The following is a 25,160-nucleotide window of genomic DNA, read 5'->3' on the forward strand; positions in this document are numbered from 1 at the left end:
TAGAAGAGGTCTAGAGGCCGTTCTAAAGTGGAGGGTTTCGGAGATGACAGATGAAGTAGGAGTAGAAACAACATCAATGTTCAACTTCGTTGCTCCCCTAAGAACAACGTCATTAAAAGTGATGAGCTCATTCACGGGTAGACCCTCGACGGAAGTGAGTCAGATAATGTTAGTGAGTAGTCTCTTACCGATGAACCAGAGGTCATGGATGAGGAGCATGTCCTACGCCTTTTGTGAGATATGGACCAGTGAGAGCATCTAGATCTGGTTGATGTTGTCCTATTTGGAGACTAGACCTTGTGACCTTGTTCTCTGCGTTCGAGGGGAGGCCTGGCCAGTGATCGTCTAATCTGTGGACTTTTAGATCTTCGTGGCGTTATTTTATTTATTTATTTATTTTAAACACCTGATGCCTCGATACAGCTGAAACAGAAAAAATAATACAACATCGAGCGTGAGGCAGCCTGGTGCGACGTCGACCTTTCCTGGGATGCCTTGTGCCTCGATGAGTGTCTTGACTCTGAGAAAGGGTGTCTCGACGTTGACTGTTTCTCAGTCGACGGTGTCTTCGGTGAGTGTCTCGCCAACGATCCTTCTGTCCTCGGCCTCTTTGACATCTATAGAGGTGGTACTGGGCCCCCCCGACGACGACGCTGACTCCAAAGTAGAGCACATGGGTATCTCCCTTGTTGGTGACCTTTTACTCATCGACATTGATGGGAATTATGTTTTTGATGTGCTTTTTCTGTTCTCCCTCTTTGGTGATGAGGGCTCTTTTAAGGAGGTTTTTGCCCCGCCCCCCCCCCCCCCCCCAGGCCACTTGAAGGTTTTACCTTCCCTCTATCTTGCGTGAGTCAGACATTGTCATATTCCTGCCTCAAGAAGGGCAGTTGTTGAATAAAGATGGCATTTTTTATTATAAAGAAAAAAAATGTCAGTCAGAAAAAGAGTACACTGGGTACTTAAAACTGTTGAGTAAAGAGACAATCCTTAGATTTTGAAGGATTTTTTCTGACAAAAAGTCAAGAAAACTGAACAGCTAATGCTCAGGGATCCTCACTGAAGGAGCCGGAAAAAGAACTGACCTGTCACTTAATCACCTCTGTGGAATGATGGGATACAGGAGGTGCTGGAGGTCTTAAAGGCACAGTGCTGGTATGTCCTTGCAGAACCCCCAGGATATTGCGGCATAGATTTGCAAATCTTGCGGCACAAAAATGGAAATTTTGTTGCATTATTGCAGCACTTTATTTTACTTGTAATCATTCCTTTTCAGCCTTAAATCAATGCAAATGGATTTAGCAGAGTATTGCACTTTGAAATAGGCATGCATAAAGTCTCAGAGTGTGTTTGCGTGCTATGTTCTCCTTTCTGGTGACATTCTGGATCATATGTTAAGCCAAGCATAAAAGCATAGGGTTGCTAGTTATCATGGTTTCTCTAGCATTATGCTGACTTAGGACTAGCGGTTCCAGAGCCATCTGCTGTAGGACAGCACATTTTGATGCTCCCATTATGTACAATAGCCAACCTCAAGGTCTTCCTGCAATTACCCTCGATTATGCTTCCACCACTTCTTCATCTGGCCTCTTGCTTGTTAGATTTCACAAGTAGACCCATTCCTGTTTTTGACTTGTAGTATGCCAAGGGTTTGGGGCTTCAAGTACAGTTGTTTCTTAAATTTGCATCTTCACTGTATTGTTGTTGTTTTATTTTTTTGTATAAGAATTCTTGTTTAGCTCTCCATGAGATACTCGGCAGGTGTCAACGAAGATTAAATGTAACAAAATAAAAACTGCAACAGGGAATCTAAGGTGCACCCCAGGAGCGGCTCTAGGGATAGGATAACTGGCCTGGGACCACCACTGTGTGCTGTATGCAAGAACCTTGAAGACATTCAACACCCAGTTACCATGAACAGACATGGACTCAAACACACAACACAATAAGATGTTACCTAAAGGAACCCATTTACAAGGTGCTTAGCAGACTTTAGGGGGCTGTAGACTTTTAACCTCACTAGAGGAATGTAAAGGTTTACAATGGTTCGCAGATTTATTTTACACCAGCACCACCCACTAAAAACAGTGAAAACAGCAAGTGTTCATAGAATGCAGTGAAGAAAGCAAAATCCATTCTGAAGCTTGTAACCAACACCTTAGCCAACCTCAAAGACAACAATTCCATTTCTTACATGTGATTTTTAAAATCCGACATGACAAAGTCGGGCCCTCAATTTATACTTTTTTTTTTTTTTTTTTTTTTTTTTTTTTTTTTAACTCTGCAACAGAGAAAAGGGCAGCAAAGAGAAACATGACAGTAAGTAAGCTCTGCTTAATTGATTGCAAAGTCTGCATTTTAAAATATATTGTGGGGTTGAGGCACCTGCTGCATAGAGCTTTGTGTGCCCAATACATTTCTAGAAATATTAATAATGGTGAGTACTCCGGGGGGTAAATCGTTTGCTGTAGAGGTCTGTGCTTTGCCTAATTCCCAGTTTTGAATCCAAGTAGCATTGCAGGGTAATGTGTCTACTGCAAAGTACATAATGTAATGTGCCGATGACAGATCGTTATTGTATGTAGATAGGTGATTGGGGTATTGCTTTTAGCACAAAGATCCATTCATAACTTGCAGTTCATAACGTTAATCCTTCTACTATAGCACAGGAAACTAGGAAGGATATGAGACTCCTGCACTTTGTAACCATCAATGTATTATGTAACATGTCGTACACTGCTTTACGCACATCATTTATTGGCAATGTATAATGTTACAGCAAATAAAAACACTAAGAAAGACTCAAACGTTTTTGTGATGTAAATCTGATGCTGTCATGTAGTGTTGTTTTTGTAATAGGGGAATGCCTTCCTGAAGAGTGACCACTTGGAAATGCTCTGAGAGGATGTATTTATTGAGGGGTCTGAGATCCAGGATTGGTCTGAGAGTACCATCCTTTTTTGGTATAAGGAAGTATAGAGAATATACTCATGCCCCTTGTTCAGATATAGGTAGTGTCTCTATTGCACCTTTGAGTAGAAGTGATTGTACTTCTTGTTTTAACAAATTTAGGTGAAAGCCTGTGCAAGCAAGGGGGAATGTTTTGTGGAGTAGAGATGAGTTCTAGGCAATAACCATTTTGGATAATTGACAGCACCCATTGATCTGTTGTAATGTGCCATTGGTGGTAGAAATTTTCCAGCCTTCCTCCCACAGGAGATGTATACTGTGTGGGGATGTGCAGAAAGTCACGGTTTAGTTGAGTGGAGGCACCTCTTGTGGTGATGGATTTACCTCTAAAGTTGTTTCCCTTGTAAGATCCAATGAAAGAACCTTCGGTGTAAAATTGTTGTCCTTGCTTTTGTTGGGAGGTGGAGGGCTCTGAGATTGATGTTTTAAACCACCTCTGAAGTGGGGCCTATGAAAAGTTCCCGGAGCAGGTGTAATATAAAGGTCACCCATAGCCTTAGCTGTCTCAGTCTTTCTTTAATCTCTCTATGGTGGTATCCACCTCTGTGCCAAATAAGTGCTGCTTAACAAAAGGCATATTGAGCACTAACTACCAGGTTTAAACGCTGAAGTTCTTAACCATGCACGCCTTCTGATAATCACACTGGTGTTAATACCCCTTGCTGCTGTGTCTGCTGCATATAAGGCAGATCTAATTTGATTGTTAGAGATGGCACTTTGTAAGTATATGGTGTGCCCTTTTTTTGGAGTTCTGGTGGAAGGTACTGTAAGAACTCCTCCATCTCATCCCAAAGAGCTATCATACTGTGCTAACAGAGCTTGACAGATCGCAATTCTCCAGTGATTAGCAGCTTGAGTTGCTACTCTCTTCCCTGCCATATGAAACTTGCGACTCTCCTTATCTGGGGAAGGAGCATCCCTTGTGGGCTGCCTTTTTGCCCTTTTCCTCGCTGCATTAACAATAGAGTCAGGTGGCAATTGTGTAATGAAAAGTGGATCTCAAGGTGCAGGCTTGTACTTTTTGTCCACTCTTGGTGTAATAATCCTAGCCTTCACTGGCTCTTTAAAAATGTCATCTGCATGTTTAAGCATACCTGGAAGCATTGGTAGGCACTGATACTCCTTATGAGTGGATGATAGTGTATTAAATAAAAAAAAAAATCCTCTATGGGGTCTGAATGCAACTGCACATTGAGAAATGCAGCTGCCCTAGCTGTGACCTGATTGTAGGCAGTGGTATCTTCAGGTGGAGATGGCCTAAACAGGGTATAAATCAGCATCACTGGATGGAATAGGGTCTGGATCATATAAATCCCATGGGTCTATATTATACTCAGTGTCACCCAAATCGTACCCATGTATAGAAATAGGGGATTGTGGATACAATTGTGTAGGTGAAGGTGGTGGTGGAGTATCTGGCGGTGGAAAAGCATGAAGTAAAGGAGAATGTGGTGCTGAAGGCTGATGTACTGCCTTTGGTTTCTCCTTATGCTTGAATATCTTAGCAGGTGGAGGCCCAGCTTCTAAAGACTCTTGGAAAGTTAACTTCCTTTTAGTTGTAGAAGGCAGAGAAGCAATAATCCTTCCACAGTGTCTTTATGGATTTGGATTTTGCGCTGCTTAGCATCCATGACTTCCAGTATGGGCCTTATTTATGAAGACTCCTCGGTAGCTGGAGGATATTTCCCCCCCACAGGTTTTAGCTCCGAAAGTTTGGAGACTGAATGTTTTAGTCAGGTCGAAAATGTCAGCTCCGAAGTAGGTGGTAGTTTTTTAGGCTCTGAAATGGATGGTAGTGTTTTCGGTCTCTGCTCTTCGACCCAATCCCGAAACAGGTGTTGAACGCTGTTCGGTCGGCGCTGAATGCACTTTGGTCTTCTTCGGTGCCAAACCTGAGGGTTGGTCATCGGTATGTATTTTTCAGGTCCGACCATGACCGGCAAGCAGTGGTGGACCCAAAACCAGTGCTGATGTCTTTTTGGTTGCCTTTAGGTGATGAGAAGGAGCTGATGTACTCATGTACTGCACACCGCTGGAATCGACTGGCTGTCCCCATCCGAGTCTCAGTCTGAATCAGAGTCTGGGATGGAAACTGCAGCCTGAGCTTGTTCCTCCCCGAAAATGTTCGGCGTTTGTTCTGATGACTTGGACGCCATCTCCAACTGACGTTCTCTACGATCCCTCAGAGTTTTCTTCGAACGGAAGGATCGACATGCTTCACAGCTTTCCTCCCGGTGGTCTGGAAAAAGACAGAGGTTGCACACCGAGTGCTGGTCAGTGTATGGGAACTTGGCGTGACACTGAGGGCAGAAGCGAAACGGAGACCGTTCCATCTGCCTGACGACATTCGACAACTAAGAGTCACAGTAGACAGGAGAAGGGCGCAGTCGCCCGAACAGGGCGTTTAATCGATTCCAACAATTGCAATCGGATCAAATAAAAGTGAGAAAAAACGTGATAGAAAATTATACCGACGTTCATAGAAAGAAGAAAGAAGTTCAGATAGTACCGAACCGAGATCTACCGGAGCGAGAGGAAACATGTCCGAACCCGATGGCAGAAAGAAAACAATCTAGGACTCGATGCCCATGCGAACTATCACCAAGAAGAGGAGTCACTCGAAAAAGCTTCTTCGAAGAAAAACAGCTTGTAACACTCCGAGCCCAACACTAGATGGCGGACTTATACAAAGCATGTCTATCTGCAGCTACACCTGCCATCGAACACACACACACACACACACATATATATCTATATCTAGATATAGATATATATGTATGTGTGTGTGTGTGTGTGTGTGTGTGTGTGTGTGTGTGTGTGTATATTATATATTTTTAAATGTATTTGGTATATGCTCCAGGTTCCCCCGCGCATGTGCAGGCATATTCAATGCTTATGACTATTGATGAGGATCCCCTGGAAGAAAAGGACTCTGTCTTGCTGGTAGCTCTACTCTAGATCCAGTAAGATAGTAAGATATCCATGGACCAGACTGGCATCAAGGTTGAACCCGCTGGTGTGGTTGGAGTAATGACCCTCCTGCACCTGTGGAATCCAAATGTGCTAGAACGGGCTGGGCCACTCAAAGATAAGGCACATGACCTCATAAAATACTTCTAGTTGGGTGGGGGTCGCTCTGGCTCTGGGAAAATCAGGGAAACGCACAATAGACTCAAGCCCCACTGACTCGCTGGGTCTGGAGTGCCAACGCTCATTCGTCTTGTCGGGTAACTCTGATGGCAGCTGTGGACTTTTTGTTTCAAAGTCTCAAACTGTGATAGATCAATGGTTTTGAATAGAGCTTTACATTTTAAGATGCCACCTTTGGCATAAAGAATGCAAGGTTCAATAATGCAAATATAGATACTGCACCTCCTTGAAGAATTGACCTGCCACAGCAGTAAACATCAGAAGCACAAACTGCAGATTAAAGCATGAAGACTATGGACCCTGCAAGAGAAGTCACTTACTCTTATCCTACTTAAAAGATTGCAGAAAGGGTAGAAAAGACAGCATGGGCACCAAAATCTTCTTGGTGCTCTGACTCTCTCGAAGAAAGGAAGTGCTGCTGATATTTCCAGTTAAATGAGAGAACATATGGCTTAATAAACCACCATTTCAGGATAGCTTGATAACACTGAACTTTGGAGATGCTCTTCTTGACCAAAAACACCTTTGTAGAGTATGAGAGGACAATCTCTGTAAAGTATGAAACACAGCACTGATAAATACCTCAAACTAGGATACAGTACCTCAGCTGAGTGGTTCACATAGTACCCCATAATATACAGCCTATCCAGTGAAAAAGAAGTGTAGAAATGGTATATGTTAGCTCGGCTTGTCACAATTCTAGACATAAGAAGATCTAGATACCTTGAAGGCACTGTTGCTCTGTCACTACAGCAGGGTCCTTTCTGAAAGCACGTGCTGCAGTATTCAGACCAAGGAGAATAGTGTCTGCACTGGAAATGAGAAGCCCTAATCAAAAATATAAGATATTTCTAGCCCTCTGTTGTAACATTCACCCTTATGCTTGACTAAGAATAGCTTATCATTACATACAGGGAGTGCAGAATTATAACGCAAATTAGTATTTTGACCACATCATCCTCTTTATGCATGTTGTCTTACTCCAAGCTGTATAGGCTCGAAATCCTACTACCAATTAAGCATATTAGGTGATGTGCATCTCTGTAATGAGAAGGGGTGTGGTCTAATGACATCAACACCCTATATCAGGTGTGCATAATTATTAGGCAACTTCCTTTCCTTTGGCAAAATGGGTCAAAAGAAGGACTTGACAGGCTCAGAAAAGTCAAAAATAGTGAGATATCTTGCAGAGGGATGCAGCACTCTTAAAATTGCAAAGCTTCTGAAGCGTGATCATCGAACAATCAAGCGATTCATTCAAAATAGTCAACAGGGTCGCAAGAAGCGTGTGGAAAAACCAAGGCGCAAAATAACTGCCCATGAACTGAGAAAAGTCAAGCGTGCAGCTGCCACGATGCCACTTGCCACCAGTTTGGCCATATTTCAGAGCTGCAACATCACTGGAGTGCCCAAAAGCACAAGGTGTGCAATACTCAGAGACATGGCCAAGGTAAAAAAGGCTGAAAGACGACCACCACTGAACAAGACACACAAGCTGAAACGTCAAGACTGGGCCAAGAAATATCTCATGACTGATTTTTCTAAGGTTTTATGGACTGATGAAATGAGAGTGAGTCTTGATGGGCCAGATAGATGGGCCCGTGGCTGGATTGGTAAAGGGCAGAGAGCTCCAGTCCGACTCAGACGCCAGCAAGGTGGAGGTGGAGTACTGGTTTGGGCTGGTATCATCAAAGATGAGCTTGTGGGGCCTTTTCGGGTTGAGGATGGAGTCAAGCTCAACTCCCAGTCCTACTGCCAGTTCCTGGAAGACACCTTCTTCAAGCAGTGGTACAGGAAGAAGTCTGCATCCTTCAAGAAAAACATGATTTTCATGCAGGACAATGCTCCATCACACGCGTCCAAGTACTCCACAGCGTGGCTGGCAAGAAAGGGTATAAAAGAAGGAAATCTAATGACATGGCCTCCTTGTTCACCTGATCTGAACCCCATTGAGAACCTGTGGTCCATCATCAAATGTGAGATTTACAAGGAGGGAAAACAGTACACCTCTCTGAACAGTGTCTGGGAGGCTGTGGTTGCTGCTGCACGCAATGTTGATGGTGAACAGATCAAAACACTGACAGAATCCATGGATGGCAGGCTTTTGAGTGTCCTTGCAAAGAAAGGTGGCTATATTGGTCACTGATTTGTTTTTGTTTTGTTTTTGAATGTCAGAAATGTATATTTGTGAATGTTGAGATGTTATATTGGTTTCACTGGTAATAATAAATAATTGAAATGGGTATATATTTGTATTTTGTTAAGTTGCCTAATAATTATGCACAGTAATAGTCACCTGCACACACAGATATCCCCCTAACATAGCTAAAACTAAAAACAAACAAAAAACTACTTCCAAAAATATTCAGCTTTGATATTAATGAGTTTTTTGGTTTCATTGAGAACATGGTTGTTGTTCAATAATAAAATTAATCCTCAAAAATACAACTTGCCTAATAATTCTGCACTCCCTGTATATACTGCAGACAAGAACCAGGGCACACTGCGAACCATACTAAATTAATATATTCAATCTAATATCTGAAATGAGCACACCAAAAATGTTTTAATTATCTACTGATATTGTCTACAGCAAAATAATTATTTGCAATCTACACCACTCTACTCCTCACTCCTTATAACCCCGTATGCAGGGGAAACATTTGTTTATTACAGTTTTTATGAAAGTTCTGACAATTGACAGTGTTGAGGCAGATGCATAAAATGGACGTGATCGAACATTCGTAAGTTATTTGCAACAGAAAGAAATAAGCTTCTTTATAAAGCCAGGGACCTAAAGCTGGAACATATTGTTAGACATTAGATCACCAAGGATTTACTTTATTGTCTTACAGGAATGCTCTTTCAAACCAAGAGCCAATAAAGAACTTTCAGTGCTGGTGTAATATGTTTACACCGCTGTTAACATGATGTGGCTTCTTAATTCTGCATTCTTGCAGTCTATCAATGTGTCTTTTGGGAGGCCAGTGCAGACTGACAGTCAGGCTAAATAAAAAAAAATAAAAAAACACAAGAAACTCCAGCCTCTTCTTTTATGAATAACTTACCTTGTTTATCCTGGATAACTGAATGGATTTTGTTGATGGCACCTGAGCCTTGTCTTGCTGGCATTATCTAGTGGTGGATTTTAGGCATTCTTTTAAGTGACAGAGCAGACAATTAACTCAAAATCAATAATTCAAGTAAGTAGAGTCTAATTAGATGTTCAAAATCTAGCTCTAATAGCATAAAATTACATCAACCTGAGAACTGGTGATATCACCGCTGACGATCTGTTATCACTTCTATACAATCAGTAGTGTTGCAAGGAAAGAGACCTTAAGCTTGGCACTTTTCATTCATTCTAGCAGCAGGAACGTTGATGTTTCCTTGTTGAAATCTTGTATTACTTTGCTTATTCTGAATTTACATAGCTGTTCAATAATGACTCAGGCAAACCTGGTTAATCTTCTGATATTTCCAACATTTCCTCTGCAAGCGTAAAGAAATTGTTTTATTTTTCTATGCCTCAAAAAGAAAAAAAAAAAAAAAAAACCCGCCCATTTAATTACAATATACTAAATAAAAATAGGAGCTTGGGAGCTGTGGAGCTGCCTTGGTTAGCGATGCAGTAATCATTCTCATAGAGGTACGTGGCCATCCTGAATACCTGTTATTAAAAGGTGTCATTAACCGTGCTGTTTTGTTCTGCATAATCTACTACCTCCCTAAACAATGCTACATCATCATCATCCTATCTCGGCCTTGCTCAATATAAACTATCTGACTCTAAACAAGGCTCCATCATTGTTGAAATGAACATCAGAGTGGGAGATGTTCACAATGTGTGTACATCAACCCTTGATACTCTGCCCGCCTATTCCACTTGCAAGTTAGCCACTGAAAAATAACAAATGGTTCACGGACAGGTTCCATTATTTAAAATGCCAAGGCAGAGAACTGAAAAACAGACAGAATTAATCGAAATTGTTAACCATCTGTTGTGTCTTCTGTGTGCAATAAAAATCAGTTAGAGTAAAAACAACAAAAGAAGTGCATCTAGTCCTGCATCAAAGGTGCTGAAAACAAACACAAATCAAGCCTCCTTGAGTGATCATGTAGTCATTTTTCCCCCCAATAAAATGGGGAACACTGGACTTCGAGCAAAAAGCCTCATCTGCCAGCACAATTCTCTTAAGGTCAAACCAGTTAATGAGGCCTTAACAATTATTTGCATCTTTCATATGCACCATAAATGTCTACGATGCCAAATTTGTCAGTTTGGGTCTTGCATTTACTACAACTATCACCAAATAAATTAACTCCATCGCCCTCAACCGCTCAAATATACCGTCCTAAAGAAACCCTTTGGTAACTAATGTTTTGTTTTACAATTTTAGACCATTCTCATGAATACCTTTTTTCACAAAGGCTCAACAAACAAGGGTAACTAACCAGTTATGCTCGCTTTTGGAATCCAATAGTCTCCTCAGTGACTTATAGTCTTGGCTGTAGACCTAGCCTGGGTACTGATGCAACAATATTTATTACAGTGTATAATGTCTCCACATCATTGATAAGGGAAGCTGACTTACAATGATTCTATTACACTTCTCAAAAGCATTCAATAGCATTGATCACCAAATAATGATCACCAAGCAACCTTTGACAGACTGGCAACTCTCCACAGGCATCAGCCGAACAGCATGATCTTTGTTTACTAGCTTCTTACAAAACTGTACCCGCAAGGTAAAACCAAGACCTGTACTCTACAGATCCACCAACATCATCTGTGAGAACCTAGAGGCTTGGCCTGGTCTTGTACACGATTCAATTACTAGGCGACCCCACACATCAGTACCTAGTGTCAACAAGACAGATGTACTAAAAAAAATAGTCTGTTCCATCAACAGCCAGAAGAGAACCTGGAAATTTCTAAAATGAATCCCATTGCCTTTCGTAACTTAACTACTGTGTGCAGTAAAACTGGTGCTGCTTGTCTACAGATAAAATCTTTTTTTTTTTTTTTTGGTGTCACAATAAACTGTCCTTCAGCCATGAAATACATGTTGCATTCAAATAAGCATTTGCATGTTTACAATGCCTATAGAAATTTGACCACTCCACGTATCACCAACAGACCCTACCCTTTCAGCATGATGACTAATTGGTTTCTCTATCTCGGGAATGTTATGCATTTCCAAGCACCAATCCAATGCAAGATGGTGGGCACTGGTTTACAAAAACTAAATACCTACACCATGTAGGTTTAAGCAAGTATGTACAAGACCGGTTATTCATTACGATTCCAAAATGATTCCTAACTCTCCTGGCTTTTTTTCTAAAGATAAAATATTTTGGCTGAAGCAATGACTTAACTAAAGAGAAGAAATTGTGTTTTTTTGAGAGGAGACAGAGTTTGGGTTGGAGGAATCTTAATGTCATGGTCTTGTTTGAGACCACTCAAGTCTTAGAAATTGAGACACAAGTGCGAAGCAATAAGAAAAGATGAAAACTCACTAACATTCGCAAATCAGATTTCCATAGAAGAGTTTAATATCATACCATAACGTTTCTACTAAAATGCTTCAATTCTTTAAATCTTGTGTCTTGTTCTGGAACTTGAGGGGGCTTGACCTTATACAAAAGCTGACAGTGAGAGTGGGGTGGAAAGTGATTTGGGGGAGAATACAAAGTCTCCTTAGCACTGAATTGAGTGGTCTGATAAAAAAAAAAAAAGTGAAGACTGTAATGCTACTTGGGCAAGACAAACACAAGAGTAAGGAGGAAAGCCATGAAATCAGGAGAGCGGAATTGCGATAGTTAAGAAAGCAATCGAATTAAGGGAAAGGGGTGGACACAAAGTCCACTTTAATTCTATACTGGTTACTTTAGGCCTGATGCTAACAAACTGCTACAGCAGCATGTAGATGAGACCTAAAAAGAGAGAAATTAAGCCATCAATTAGCTACAATAGACAAATTACAAATACAGGGAGTGAAGAATTATTAGGCAAATGAGTATTTTGACCACATCATCCTCTTCATGCATGTTGTCTTACTCCAAGCTGTATAGGCTCGAAAGCCTACTACCAATTAAGCATATTAGGTGATGTGCATCTCTGTAATGAGAAGGGGTGTGGTCTAATGACATCAACACCCTATATCAGGTGTGCATAATTATTAGGCAACTTCCTTTCCTTTGGCAAAATGGGTCAAAAGAAGGACTTGACAGGCTCAGAAAAGTCAAAAATAGTGAGATATCTTGCAGAGGGATGCAGCACTCTTAAAATTGCAAAGCTTCTGAAGCGTGATCATCGAACAATCAAGCGTTTCATTCAAAATAGTCAACAGGGTCGCAAGAAGCGTGTGGAAAAACCAAGGCGCAAAATAACTTCCCATGAACTGAGAAAAGTCAAGCGTGCAGCTGCCACGATGCCACTTGCCACCAGTTTGGACATATTTCAGAGCTGCAACATCACTGGAGTGCCCAAAAGCACAAGGTGTGCAATACTCAGAGACATGGCCAAGGTAAGAAAGGCTGAAAGACGACCACCACTGAACAAGACACACAAGCTGAAACGTCCAGACTGGGCCAAGAAATATCTCAAGACTGATTTTTCTAAGGTTTTATGGACTGATGAAATGAGAATGAGTCTTGATGGGCCAGATGGATGGGCTCGTGGCTGGATTGGTAAAGGGCAGAGAGCTCCAGTCCGACTCAGACGCCAGCAAGGTGGAGGTGGAGTACTGGTTTGGGCTGGTATCATCAAAGATGAGCTTGTGGGGCCTTTTCGGGTTGAGGATGGAGTCAAGCTCAACTCCCAGTCCTACTGCCAGTTCCTGGAAGACACCTTCTTCAAGCAGTGGTACAGGAAGAAGTCTGCATCCTTCAAGAAAAACATGATTTTCATGCAGGACAATGCTCCATCACACGCGTCCAAGTACTCCACAGCGTGGCTGGCAAGAAAGGGTATAAAAGAAGGAAATCTAATGACATGGCCTCCTTGTTCACCTGATCTGAACCCCATTGAGAACCTGTGGTCCATCATCAAATGTGAGATTTACAAGGAGGGAAAACAGTACACCTCTCTGAACAGTGTCTGGGAGGCTGTGGTTGCTGCTGCACGCAATGTTGATGGTGAACAGATCAAAACACTGACAGAATCCATGGATGGCAGGCTTTTGAGTGTCCTTGCAAAGAAAGGTGGCTATATTGGTCACTGATTTGTTTTTGTTTTGTTTTTGAATGTCAGAAATGTATATTAGTGAATGTTGAGATGTTATATTGGTTTCACTGGTAATAATAAATAATTGAAATGGGTATATATTTGTTTTTTGTTAAGTTGCCTAATAATTATGCACAGTAATAGTCACCTGCACACACAGATATCCCCCTAACATAGCTAAAACTAAAAACAAACTAAAAACTACTTCCAAAAATATTCAGCTTTGATATTTATGAGTTTTTTGGGTTCATTGAGAACATGGTTGTTGTTCAATAATAAAATTAATCCTCAAAAATACAACTTGCCTAATAATTCTGCACTCCCTGTATATGCAAAGACATTTGTTTGCAACCATAGTGGCACAATAACCCAGATCGGAACATATCTATACACCAGTTTCAGAATGAAAACTGGTAAACAAAGAATGGGAATTAAAGGACATCGGCCAAGTTAAACTTATTGTCTAAGGGTGAATACAATCAAAATCGACTAGTAGCAATTTTGCTAGCCTACTTGATGATCTCATTGTCAGATGAAGGTTTGAATGGCTACACACCAGACTAAGGTAAGGTGGGGATTGCAGGATCTGTGAAGTCTTGTGTGATAACCAGGATGAGTTATTGGTCCTTGTAGAGGTAGGTAAAGATCGTAATCCAGGGGGATTTTTTGAGTTGGAAAATTTTAGTACGTACAGGCTGAGATCAGAGTCAAACCGCTATCTCACCTGCCACCCACACCTCAGATATAACCCAAGAATCAGACTTAGCCAGGAGCCGCACCAACAAAGTAGATGTCAAGAAACATTTAATCCCCCCTGACAGGATATCTGTCAATTCTTACTGCGATCATTCAGTAATGCAAAGGCTGAGGTGTTAAATTTTGTGACGGTAACACAAAATCCAATGTAAATTACACAAAGCACCTGAGGATGCTGAATTTGAAGAGCTACCTAATGTAAAAATGATTAAGCATGGTACGGGCACAAGCATCTCCTTAGAGCTAATTAGGATTCATTAGTGGTATTTCAATAGATCATTCTTTGTCTAAAGCATCTAACATCGCTCACTGATGCTGGTAGTCTAAGGAGCTCTGAAAATCATAGATCCTGGTCATCCCAATACAAGATAAATGATCCTAGTCAGCAGCACATCAGTGATCATTAAGGATATGGGCTGGTCACCTCACAGGGCTTGATTAAGCACAATTAATCAATATACTGACTGCACAAGTAAAGGAAAAGTGCAAAGCCACCAGCAACCTAACAGAGATTCCCATAGTCACTACCATCGCACCAATGGAAGCTAAAAAGCATTACTTTATTGTCTGATGAGTATCTCGGGGGGGGGGGGAATATATGTTCAGTAGAATTCAATAAAATATGATGAATGCCTTCTCTGAACTTAAAAATACAGCTAAATGGCATGTGTACTGACAAGCACAGAACTTCAACGGATGTACTACTGATCCTCTACTTTATACTTCAAACTACTCTTCTAGTCTGCCTCACTTATATGAGGCACATGTCCACTCACCCTTCCCTAGACAAAATTCCCAGTGACAATAAGGAACACGCTTTGTGTGTTTGAAACTGTCTGGCTCAAAGGTTGCTGATAAGATAAAGGCGAGAGCAAGACATTCTGAGGTGACAGACGTTCAATCAGAAACCTGTCTTCTCAACTAACTGCCGCAGATCCTTAACATAAAATTTATAGTTCATTTTTTCTTTTGGTTTGATACAGATTAATCATGCACATAGGTGTTTGCAGGTTATGAAAACAAGACCTCTTCAATATCCACCGGTTTGCTGAAGATGCTGAAGCGTTTATCTGTGGCCAGCCTTTTGGTAACATCCCTGAGAAACAAACGTAGCTCCCTCAAAGTGTTTTCTTCAAGGGCTTCTATTCGCCGTGTTTCTGTTTCAGATAGTTGGCGAGCCGCAGGAGGCTGTGCAAGAGGAAGGACTTCCAATGCACGAAGAGCTATAAAATAAATAAAAATAAAGATAAGACATATGTTGACAAGTAAAACACAAAAATCATTTACAGATTTTTTTTTAGTAGTCTCCTATTTTGGAGAAAGTACATGCCACATTCACTCGTTTCATGTTTTAAAACATTAGAAAATACCCAATTCAATTCTCAGTTAAGGAGAACCTTGGTACTACACTTGTATGAACAAACTGATATTAAAAATATTTCTCTGGCTCTCCCAATTCTTCAATTGTATTCGTTCTTAGTGTTCTATGTGTTCATACTGAAGAAAACAGTCAAATAACGTTTAATGATTCTGTACTAAGAAGGAGCCAATATACTGAAAATGTATTTTATTATATTATATTTTTCACTGGCATGTTAGAGATCAATGTTCGCATCTTATGATAAATTACAGTCATCCAACTCTTGGTAAGAAATAAACATCGAAACAAAAGAAAAAACGTCGAGTACATTTTCATAATCGTAGGTTTTCCAGTTATTGCCCATTTGAGGTAAACTAAACAAAAGTGTGAGAAAACTGGCTTTTTCAAACAGAACTCTCTCACAGTATATATATATTCTCACTTCCATTAGGCCTAACTTTTTTCGATTTTCTTCTATGTATGCAAAAATATCTTATCAGTTTTTAAAAGCGATCAGCCATTACCTGTGCAAGATAACCACAGGGAAATTGCAGAGCTGTCGGGTGTGAATTTTTCCATGAAGTCCTTCTTTTAACTTTGGATTCTGGCAGTTGTAGTTCTTTTATCAATCCATGACTATAAATACCAGAATGTAAAGTAAACAAACACTAGCAAAGCCAATAGATCTGGGTTTAATGTTTTATAGATGCAGATATTTCTGCACGCCTATAACTTTGAATAAATGGTCACATTAAAGACAAACCTTTTGGCTGTATCAAGGAGGCTTTAAATTCATCACTGAGATCCTTACTAGAGCTCTCGCTCCTCATGAAAAGACTGTATCTATTCCTCTTCTTGTCACTTAAGATCACAGCTGCCCAATACAATATGCACTTCCATGCTCGTAGCAACTAACTATGAATAACGAGGAGCTCCCTTAGAGCCGTCAATACAGTGACATTTCCTTTTCACACAAAAAGCTTTTGGCTACGCAGCAGCATAATTTCAACGTGTTACCCATAAGCCAAGACATACGTGCAGTGAAAAGCACACACGATTTCAAAAGGCGGCATTCTGTAAGCAAATGTGCTTGCACATCTACATGGACATGTCAAGTCAGTGAAATATCTTTGGACTGGTTACACGTTGCACTGGGGTGGTGCTGTAGCAGAGTGCGCGCTGGGGACACCACGTGGTAGCCGTGAAAGAAGCAGCAGCACGAGGGATGGTACAAGAAAGGTGCTGGATCTGCTGATTCAAAACATGATGGGAGGAAGCCTACTGAAAAACAATTGCCTGGAGTCTGAATACCGGAAGTGTTAACAGCGTAAAGGTGCTTGGAGTACACCTTGAGTGATGGAGAGAAAATGCGCAGAGTGAAGGCTGCCCGAAATCTTGTAAGATAAGCTTTTGTAACTGACCTCACAAAACCTCAAGACAGGCATCTTTTGGTCAAACGGTCCCGATTTACAAAGGGACAGCACTCAGGATGGCAAGTCTTAAGTTTAGCTTCTCACTCAAATTCTGACAAAAAAATTAAAAAGGCCAACTGGGGTGGAAAAAGATCAAAATTGTGATTGTTTTTTGTATAGGAGAACGTACAAAGCAAGCATACCAAACTTTTGATGGTTGCATTTTAGAGATCTAAAACAGGAGGAAGAATGATACATTAAATAACATGTGGTGACAAAGTAATGCTTCCCTGAAACCAAATCTCTGGAAAATAGCTACCCTATAAATGCAGACCTAAAAGCAGTAATGGATAAGCTGCTCGCATCGGGCACGTGGCAAGCTAAGAGCTATCAAAATGCAGCTTTCAAACCATCCAAGATCAATTCTGATTTTAAAGAATCTAGTTTACATAGCTATGTATCAGTGCCATGAAATGATGGGCACAGTTCCTAGGAATGGAGAAAATTTAATGGGTGTATACTCTGTCCAGATTGACCTGAATGCATGGGAAACTGATATATTTACTGTATTGTTGGCTCAGCTGTCAAGTTAATCTAGCACGTGTAGTGCTGTGGGTGGCGAATCTGAGATCCAGAAACTGACATGGGACTACTGTTTATGTCCTGGGTCGGTGAGCTGAAGAAGTGGAGGCAGCATACTGTTTTTTGGGAAATTAATGTTCCTAAAGAGACCTTTGTTCGGTTACAAGGCAATTACAGGCTACTGACCCTATTCATGTAAAAATGTACACTTAAATGTATGGCTCAGACCCTTGCACTGACACTCCATGTGTGTCTCAAGTGTGTGCATATGTATGGTGCAGATGGTAGCCACATTCCGTAGGATGTGAGAGAATGAATGTTGGAGCCAGTGAAATCTATTTTGAACTGCCTCTGGTTTAGCACTAAAGAAGATGAAGAATGGGCTCTGGATCCTCAGACAGTTGGAGTGTATTGTCTTCATTACTGAAGCTGGAGACCCACACACTAAAGTGAGGAAGAATGAAGTGAGCAACACTTATAACTTTTATGACGACATTTGAGTAGGAGACTGCTGACTGATCTTACTGTGTAGCGCCATTTGGTGGATGGTGAGGGCAGGAGGTGAGTCAGCAAAATGTGTTCTTACGAGTGAGGACGATTGTAGGAAGGGCCTATCCTTTTGGTCTTCCTGGAGTGATACTTCAGGAAGGCTGATGATAGATAGGTTCAGAGTCTTTACGCTTCACTTTCCCCATGTGGAATATTCATGCCTGGAGGCAGGGACATCATCAACTGCTGTGGGAGTCTTTGTCTGCAGGTAGCCAGATCTTAAGAGAGTGAAGCATCATCCCGTGTCTGGAAAATGAAACTGGAACCCAAACCATTCCACTTTGTTCCAGTTCTAAGTCTTCTTGACCAAAGGAGGGAGTGCTCTATAAAATATCCAAAGAGCTGCTGTGAGACCAGGAATGTTGTCTGCCAGATAGCCAGTCTCCCAGAGGGGAAAGGACCGCACCTGAAATCTGCACTACTTGTAGGAGAAGATGTGGGATAACCTAGTGGGTAAAAGCATTTCTGGCTTCTCGGAGATAAAAGAGGAATATCTGGGGCTGCAAGAGAAGATATTATCCAAGAGCACAAACCCAGTCGTGGTGTCAGCACGTGGATTACCCAGTACAACACAGTGTGCGCAAGTCGTACAGACTCAAGTTGTGAGTGGTCACCCAGCCTCCATACATCATTAATGTGGTGAACTGTGTGAAGTAACTACAAGCGTGGTGTTTTCCCGCGGCACCCTTGCAGTGTGAAAGTAGTTACCATACCTCTCCCTTGATGTGCAGTGCACCACAGCCATAGAAGAGAGCCTATCCTGTGGCCCAGGTGCTGCAACTGCCTAAGAAGAGCCTAACCAGCCTTGATGTGCTACCCATTTCCAGTAGCCTAAGTGAGGACCAAGGTCACTGACTAGCTCTATGCCTCAGATGAAGACAACAGCCCACTTTGCATCAAGCAGTGTATCTGCTGAACAGATATGAAGAATGACGGTGAAGCACTGTGGGCGTTTTGACTGCAGTAACAAAAGCCTGCCAGTATGAAGGTAACGGCTGCCAACTTGAACTCTTCTGCTTAAGAACTGAATGAACTAAATCATGGGCTATCAGATGTGGTTATCGCTTAGTGAAAACATACCTGTGACTAATAATATCTTATATAACTTTATTTATGGCTGAGTAGCTGACACAGATTACGGCCTTCCCAGGTGTAGAACCAGATTAAGCTTATTCTTTTTAAGCAATGACAGTTCACTGGCACCAGCTCCAGCCATGGATCTGCAATGTTTTATCATAAGTGATACAACAATCATTTATTTACCTTTGAATCTTTACTCAGCGGCAAAAATTGGGAAACCTCTTGGAACCAGTGTGTAAATTGATAACTGATTTTTGGTGTGAACAACAATGACAGTTAAAAAGGACAACTTTGTGTGAAACGGTAATAGGATTAAATTGAAGAGGTAGGCAAACTGTCTTTACTAGCTGCCCTAGAGGTCAGTCCTTTGGTTCGTCAGGCTCACGCTCTGAAGAAATAGGGTGCACACTGCTTTCATGTACCCTCTTTCAGTCTACTGGGGCTGCTCGGCACACAATGCAGCTAGGTCCTTAACCAACAATACCTCCGTATTGTAATACAGATTGGCACTTCACAAATTGGGAGGTTTCAGTCAAACATATATTACACAATATACCAACAGCAGGCAAAACATGTTCCCTGCATATAATTGTGGTTGAATAGTTACTGGCAGTTTAGAATTGCCTATAGCCAAGATGCATAATCATGCACGGCGAGAACAAGTTTCTCTTGGCTCGGTGGCTGTTCGATCAAGAAGCACAGCACCACCCAGCCCCCATTCGGTCAGCTTGTACAAAAGGAAGGAAAATATTACATACCAGTAGAAATCGGTTCATGGTATATAGTGCTGTAGATTAACATACCATCTAGTGCTGGGTTCGGAGTGTTGCAACTTAGTTGTTGCACGTAGACCAACAACTAGAGCCTGCTATGCGGAAAAATGGAAACGTTTTGTCTGCTATTCTCACTCAAAACAGACTGATCCCTTAAAACCGGTACAAGGCATTATTTGTTATTTACTTCACCTGCAAAAACAAATCTCGCTTACACATCAATTAGACTGCATCTAGCAGCCACTGCAGCAAACTTACAAAACAGAAACATATTTCAGTATTCGAAATACCAGTCATTGAAGCTTTCATGGAAGGTCTTAAAAGAGTGATCCCACCCAGGTTGCCCCCAGTACCATCCTGGAATCTTACTATTGTGCTTACTCAGCTAATAGGCCCTCCTTTTGAGCCTCTTCCATCTTAACCAAGACAACTTATTTCTTACAAAGTGTCTTTTTTAGTGGCTATTGCATTACGTAGATGCGTTAGCGACCTGCAGGCATTAACACTAGAAGAACCTTTCTTTCAGATACATAAGGACAAATTACTCTTTCTTACAAACCCAACGTTCCTACCAAAGGTTATCTCGCAATTCCACAATAATTAAACTACTGAGTTACTGGTTTTCTTTCCACAATCTGACTCTGTGACAGAAAGAGCACTCCACACTTTCAATGTAAAAAGGCACTCATGTATTACACTGACAGGACTAAAGAATTCAGAAAAACTGAACAACTTTTTGTGGCTTTTTGAGCACCTCACAAAGGAAATCCTACTACAAAGATAGGATAGCTAGATGGATTGTAAAATGTATACAAATATGTTACATTAACATAACATAACACATTAACACTGACTCTTAAAGAACTTTCCACAAGGAAGAAAGGTACCACTTTGGCATTTTTAGGAAACATTCACTTAGGTGACATTTGCAAAGCAGCTACTTGGGTCCACGCAACACACATTCACAAAACATTATTGTGCAGATGTACAAGCGCATCAACAACTTAATGTAGGGCAACCGGACCTAAGAACACTTTTTTCAAACAACTGCAACTCCCACAGGCTAGCCACCGCTTCTTTAAGGGGGACTGCTTTACAGACTATGCAGAACATGTGTATCTACAGCCACACATGCCATTCAATAGAAAATGTTACTTACCAGTAGACATGTGTCATGGCATAGAGTGCAGTAGATTCACATGCCCCCTCCCTCCTCCCTGAAAGGCTGTGGCCATTAAAGTTATTCTATATTTGTATATAACTGTACATAGTTATTTAGACTCACATGAACATACGCTTTTCTATACTACTCTTATAATTAAGCATTATTATATTACCAATAGCTGGGGTTTAACCCCCCTTTATTCTTACACCTACACATACACACAATAGGGATCACAATGTGCCTTTGTCTTAACACAAAATTATCACTGCTAACAATTAGTATTTCCCAATCTTCTTATTCACATCACAACTACACTTCAATTACCTCACAGTGGAACAAACTAAGAACTAAACCCTGGCCAATAATTGTGAGGTTGGAACCATAGGAAAGGCAATTAGGGCTGCCTTCAGAGTTTTGCGTGGCTCCTTAACGTATTACTACAATAAATTATCAATAAACATATTATGAAATTTTTTGCCACTCTTTAGCCCCCAGAGCCAAAATATCAATGAAAGCCTACACTGCATGATGGTTCAATTAATTAAAACCTGCAGTTGTACTAATGAAGGCAGACTAGTTGGCCAGGTGGTGCTACCAGCATCTTTTGATACTATAAACCATCAATACTGCCAGAGATCAAAGTAAGTAGGTCGTCACATAGGAAAACTCTGGATTGATTCCTCACAGATCATACCTCCATTGTGACACTAGGTTTTACCATGTGGAGTAAACCCTGGGTTCTCAGCTCTCGTTACGCCATTTTCAACATCTACATCAGCTCATTACTTGCTGTGCTCCACACAAATGAGGGATGCTCTTTTAAACATATGCCAACAAACTTCTAATGGCCCCCCAATTAGAACAATTTTGTGAGCCAGTGTGTTGTAAATAGGTAATAAATCAAAAACATCTTCCATAACCACACATATCTATAACCAATGAACTCCTCTTGTCACCAAAGTAGAAATAAATATCAGGGCTTAGGAGATTTTATCAATTACTACACCAACTTCTCCGATTAATGCTTCAACCACTAGCGGTAGCGGCACTTGTGAACTCAAGGATGGATTTATCAATTTCATTATATTGGAGGGATAATAATAGCCTTAATGAACAAAGCCCACACAGTTTAGAATGGAGGGATGGTAGCAGGGTTGGAAAGGTAGGGAAAAAGCAGATTCTTCACAGGTTCAAAGGGTAGGACTCCACAAACTTGAAATGCCAGTTTCCAGTGTTTAATATTTCAGCAATCCTTTCCACTTACAGTTGTAGAATAAGATGCTGTACAAAGGTTTTGGGACAATCTAATTATCTGAGAAGGGTCTTTTCAGTAGCTTACTGACATTCTCTACCATGGCAGCAAGGGATTACTCACCCACACGTCTACACTATTGAGATGCCATACAGATAGCAATCTAGTCCTATCCTTATCTTTGTAACAACACATAACCCCTCTATTCAGAACTCATTTCCTATTTAAATTTTACAGGAAATGTTCATTTGTTTAAATCTACCCTAAAACACCACTATTTTCACAATCTTGTGTATGCTTATACTGGCTACTGTGACAATACCACTTTACCAAGCTAATGTAGGAGTGTGTTGCAGAAGTGTGAATTGCAACACAGTATGTAGAAAACATCACAAGAGCCACCAATTGTTTGTGTGTTTCAGAAAGGCCAAAATGGAGAGTTAGAGCCAAAAAAACAAACTACAGGCACAAAGGGGCACGGCTCACAAAAATCTTCTGGATCCAATCTCATGTCTGGGGAGAATTCAAAGGCAAGGAATCTGCAGCTAGAAGTCTCTATTAGATCTAGATTTACCTTTTAAAGGACAACAACCATGCCACATTGGGATTATTAGTCTCTGGGTTGAGTGTCCAACACTACTGTTTAGTGAATAAAAGCTTCTGGTAGATCCTCAACCTAACTTCAGGTTCCTCACCTGTGGAATATCCCCAGACGCCAGATTGGATCCTGAAATTTTTGTAGCAGTGTTCTGTACTGCCTGCACAAAAGTGATAAAACAGAGCTGTGTACAAGCACCAACATTGCACACTGATCTCATTTTCAATAACGTTCTCCTCCTGCATTCCTAATCCCCAAAGTCTGAGTTCTGAACACCTGATCGGGACAGTCAGCTGGATTTTAACTTGGGATATTTTAAATTTTAAATTGATCACTCCATAGAACAGTGAGTCGGGAGGGCAGTGGGGAATATGCAAAAAAAATTCTTGGCCTTTAGGAAGTCAGTCAAAACTTGTCTCTTCCGGCTTTAAAACTGTCTTCTACCTTCTCTGTTTGCGGTCAGTCACTCACTCAGTTTCTTTGAGTGCTTCCTTGCTTCGGCCAGAATGCGCTTTATAAATACCAAATACAAATGCAGTTTGAGTATCCACTGGAAAGAGTGTCTTCCTTCAAATTCCTCATGTTTATACTAGATAGCAGAGCAGTACCTCCTTTAGGCAGAGGATTTGGGGAGAAAACACAAATCAAAATGTGTTGCTCAGCCAAGCACTCAAAGTAAATTTCCAGCTGGAGCACACTGTCCACACAGGAGTGCTTTGTGAACACACGTACTAACACCCATAGTTTAGCCTGCCAGATGTCAAACCTAGGTACCCCTTGCACCAGTGCGCTCAGGGAGGCTGTGGCACTAGATGAGTGGGCCCACAGGCCTTAAAGGTGTTTTTCTTGGCCAGTACATAGCAGATTTTGATACACAGGACAATCCACCTTGACAAGGTCCACTTCTGCACTGCCTTCCCTTTCTTTGTCTCAAGAGAAATGCACAAACAGCTTATCATCTACACGATGGTCCTTGTGCTGTCAAAACAAGTCAATGGTGTAGGAAGCTGGCTCTGTGTATATATATTTTCTATACCAAAATGAGGAATAGTTGTCACAGAGTTCAGGGGTTTCCCCAGAGGCTCAACAAAGGCTGAAGTAGATAATACGAATGCTCTCTTTTGTAGTAGTGTGGTCTAGCAGTTAGGCTTATCAGAGGGTAGTGCAAAGCATTGGTTGTACACACACAGTCAAGAAATGAGGCACACACTCAATGATTAACCCCAGGCCAATTTGCTTTGTATAGCAAAAATATATTTTGTTACTTTATTACTAGAACCAGAAGTACTTTGTTGCAGGTAAGTATAGTTGTCCATAGGTATCAAGCATATGTATCAAGGGTACTTTGTTTGGCTTTTGCAGATAAAGCAGTTTACAAGTAACACTTCCATTTCAAAAGTTGACGCTTAGTGTAATTTTTAATAGGAATCAATAGAGTCTAAGAGGGCAGCGGTGGTTGTGGTAGTGGGGAATTTTTAGCACACATAACAGGTAGGTACACGTCTTACAATTCCAGTCTTTGGGGGTTAGGATGACCACAGGTCAAAGGTTAGGCTGATCCCAAAAGTGCACCCCCAACAACACAGGCCGGCTGGGTGCAGAGGTCAAAGTTGGTGTGGGTTTTACAGTGGAATCCTATTAGGACTGGGGTGCTCAGAAGAAAGCAGACTGCAGGAAAGTACCCGCGGCTCCAGAACACAGGCCTGGTGGTGTTTCAGTCAGCACCGGATCAAACCAAACACACACCCTCAGCAGCACAAGAGTGGCAAGGTGCAAACACAGAGCTGGGTGCCCAATGCTTTTCAAAGAGGGATTGGGGGAGGATGGAGGGGTTTCACAAAAGATGCTGCAGGCTGGGTCCAGGGGGTCGGTTCTAGGAAACCAAACGCTGGACAAGCAGGAGAGGCACCCGCTGGACATTGCTGGTATGTCAGTCATGTTCCCCAAGGCAGTCCTTTCTTCTTCACTTCGCCAGGAATCTGGTGAGTAAGCTTCGGGGGAGCCCCTAAGTACTCGGTTTGGGGGTGTATACTGGGGTCAGACGGTAGTAGCCAATGGCTACAGTCCCCGATGTTGGCTATACCCTTCTGGTGCCTTTGGGGAGGGGGCACATTCCTAACCCTACTGGCCCCTACCCTCCAAAAGAAGATGGACGATTCTGCAAGGAGGGGGTCACGTCCGCTCTAGACACCTTAGGGGTAGTCCTAGCTGCAGTGGTCACTCCTAAATGTTTTACCTACGTTTCCCACCGGATCAGCCGCCAAAAGTGGGGCCTGGTCTGGGGG

The 25,160-nt window shown here is 41.6% G+C and overlaps 1 protein-coding gene across 5 annotated transcripts in view; it reads right to left on the reverse strand.

The window, feature by feature from the left end:
• The window catches only part of ATAD2B (ATPase family AAA domain containing 2B), a 546,820-nt gene that overhangs the window by 168,283 nt on the left and 353,377 nt on the right, over positions 1-25,160 (reverse strand). For 4 of the 5 annotated variants that reach the window (XM_069236016.1, XM_069236018.1, XM_069236014.1 and 1 more), the window contains exon 21: positions 15,131-15,327. In XM_069236016.1, the coding sequence (XP_069092117.1) occupies positions 15,131-15,327 (197 nt within the window). The remainder of the gene's footprint in view (positions 1-15,130; positions 15,328-25,160) is intronic. The other variant, XM_069236015.1, reaches the window with a different exon arrangement.

This window comes from Pleurodeles waltl, chromosome 5 (assembly GCF_031143425.1).
Source record: "Pleurodeles waltl isolate 20211129_DDA chromosome 5, aPleWal1.hap1.20221129, whole genome shotgun sequence".
In the NCBI taxonomy this organism is placed as follows: Eukaryota; Metazoa; Chordata; class Amphibia; order Caudata; family Salamandridae; genus Pleurodeles; species Pleurodeles waltl.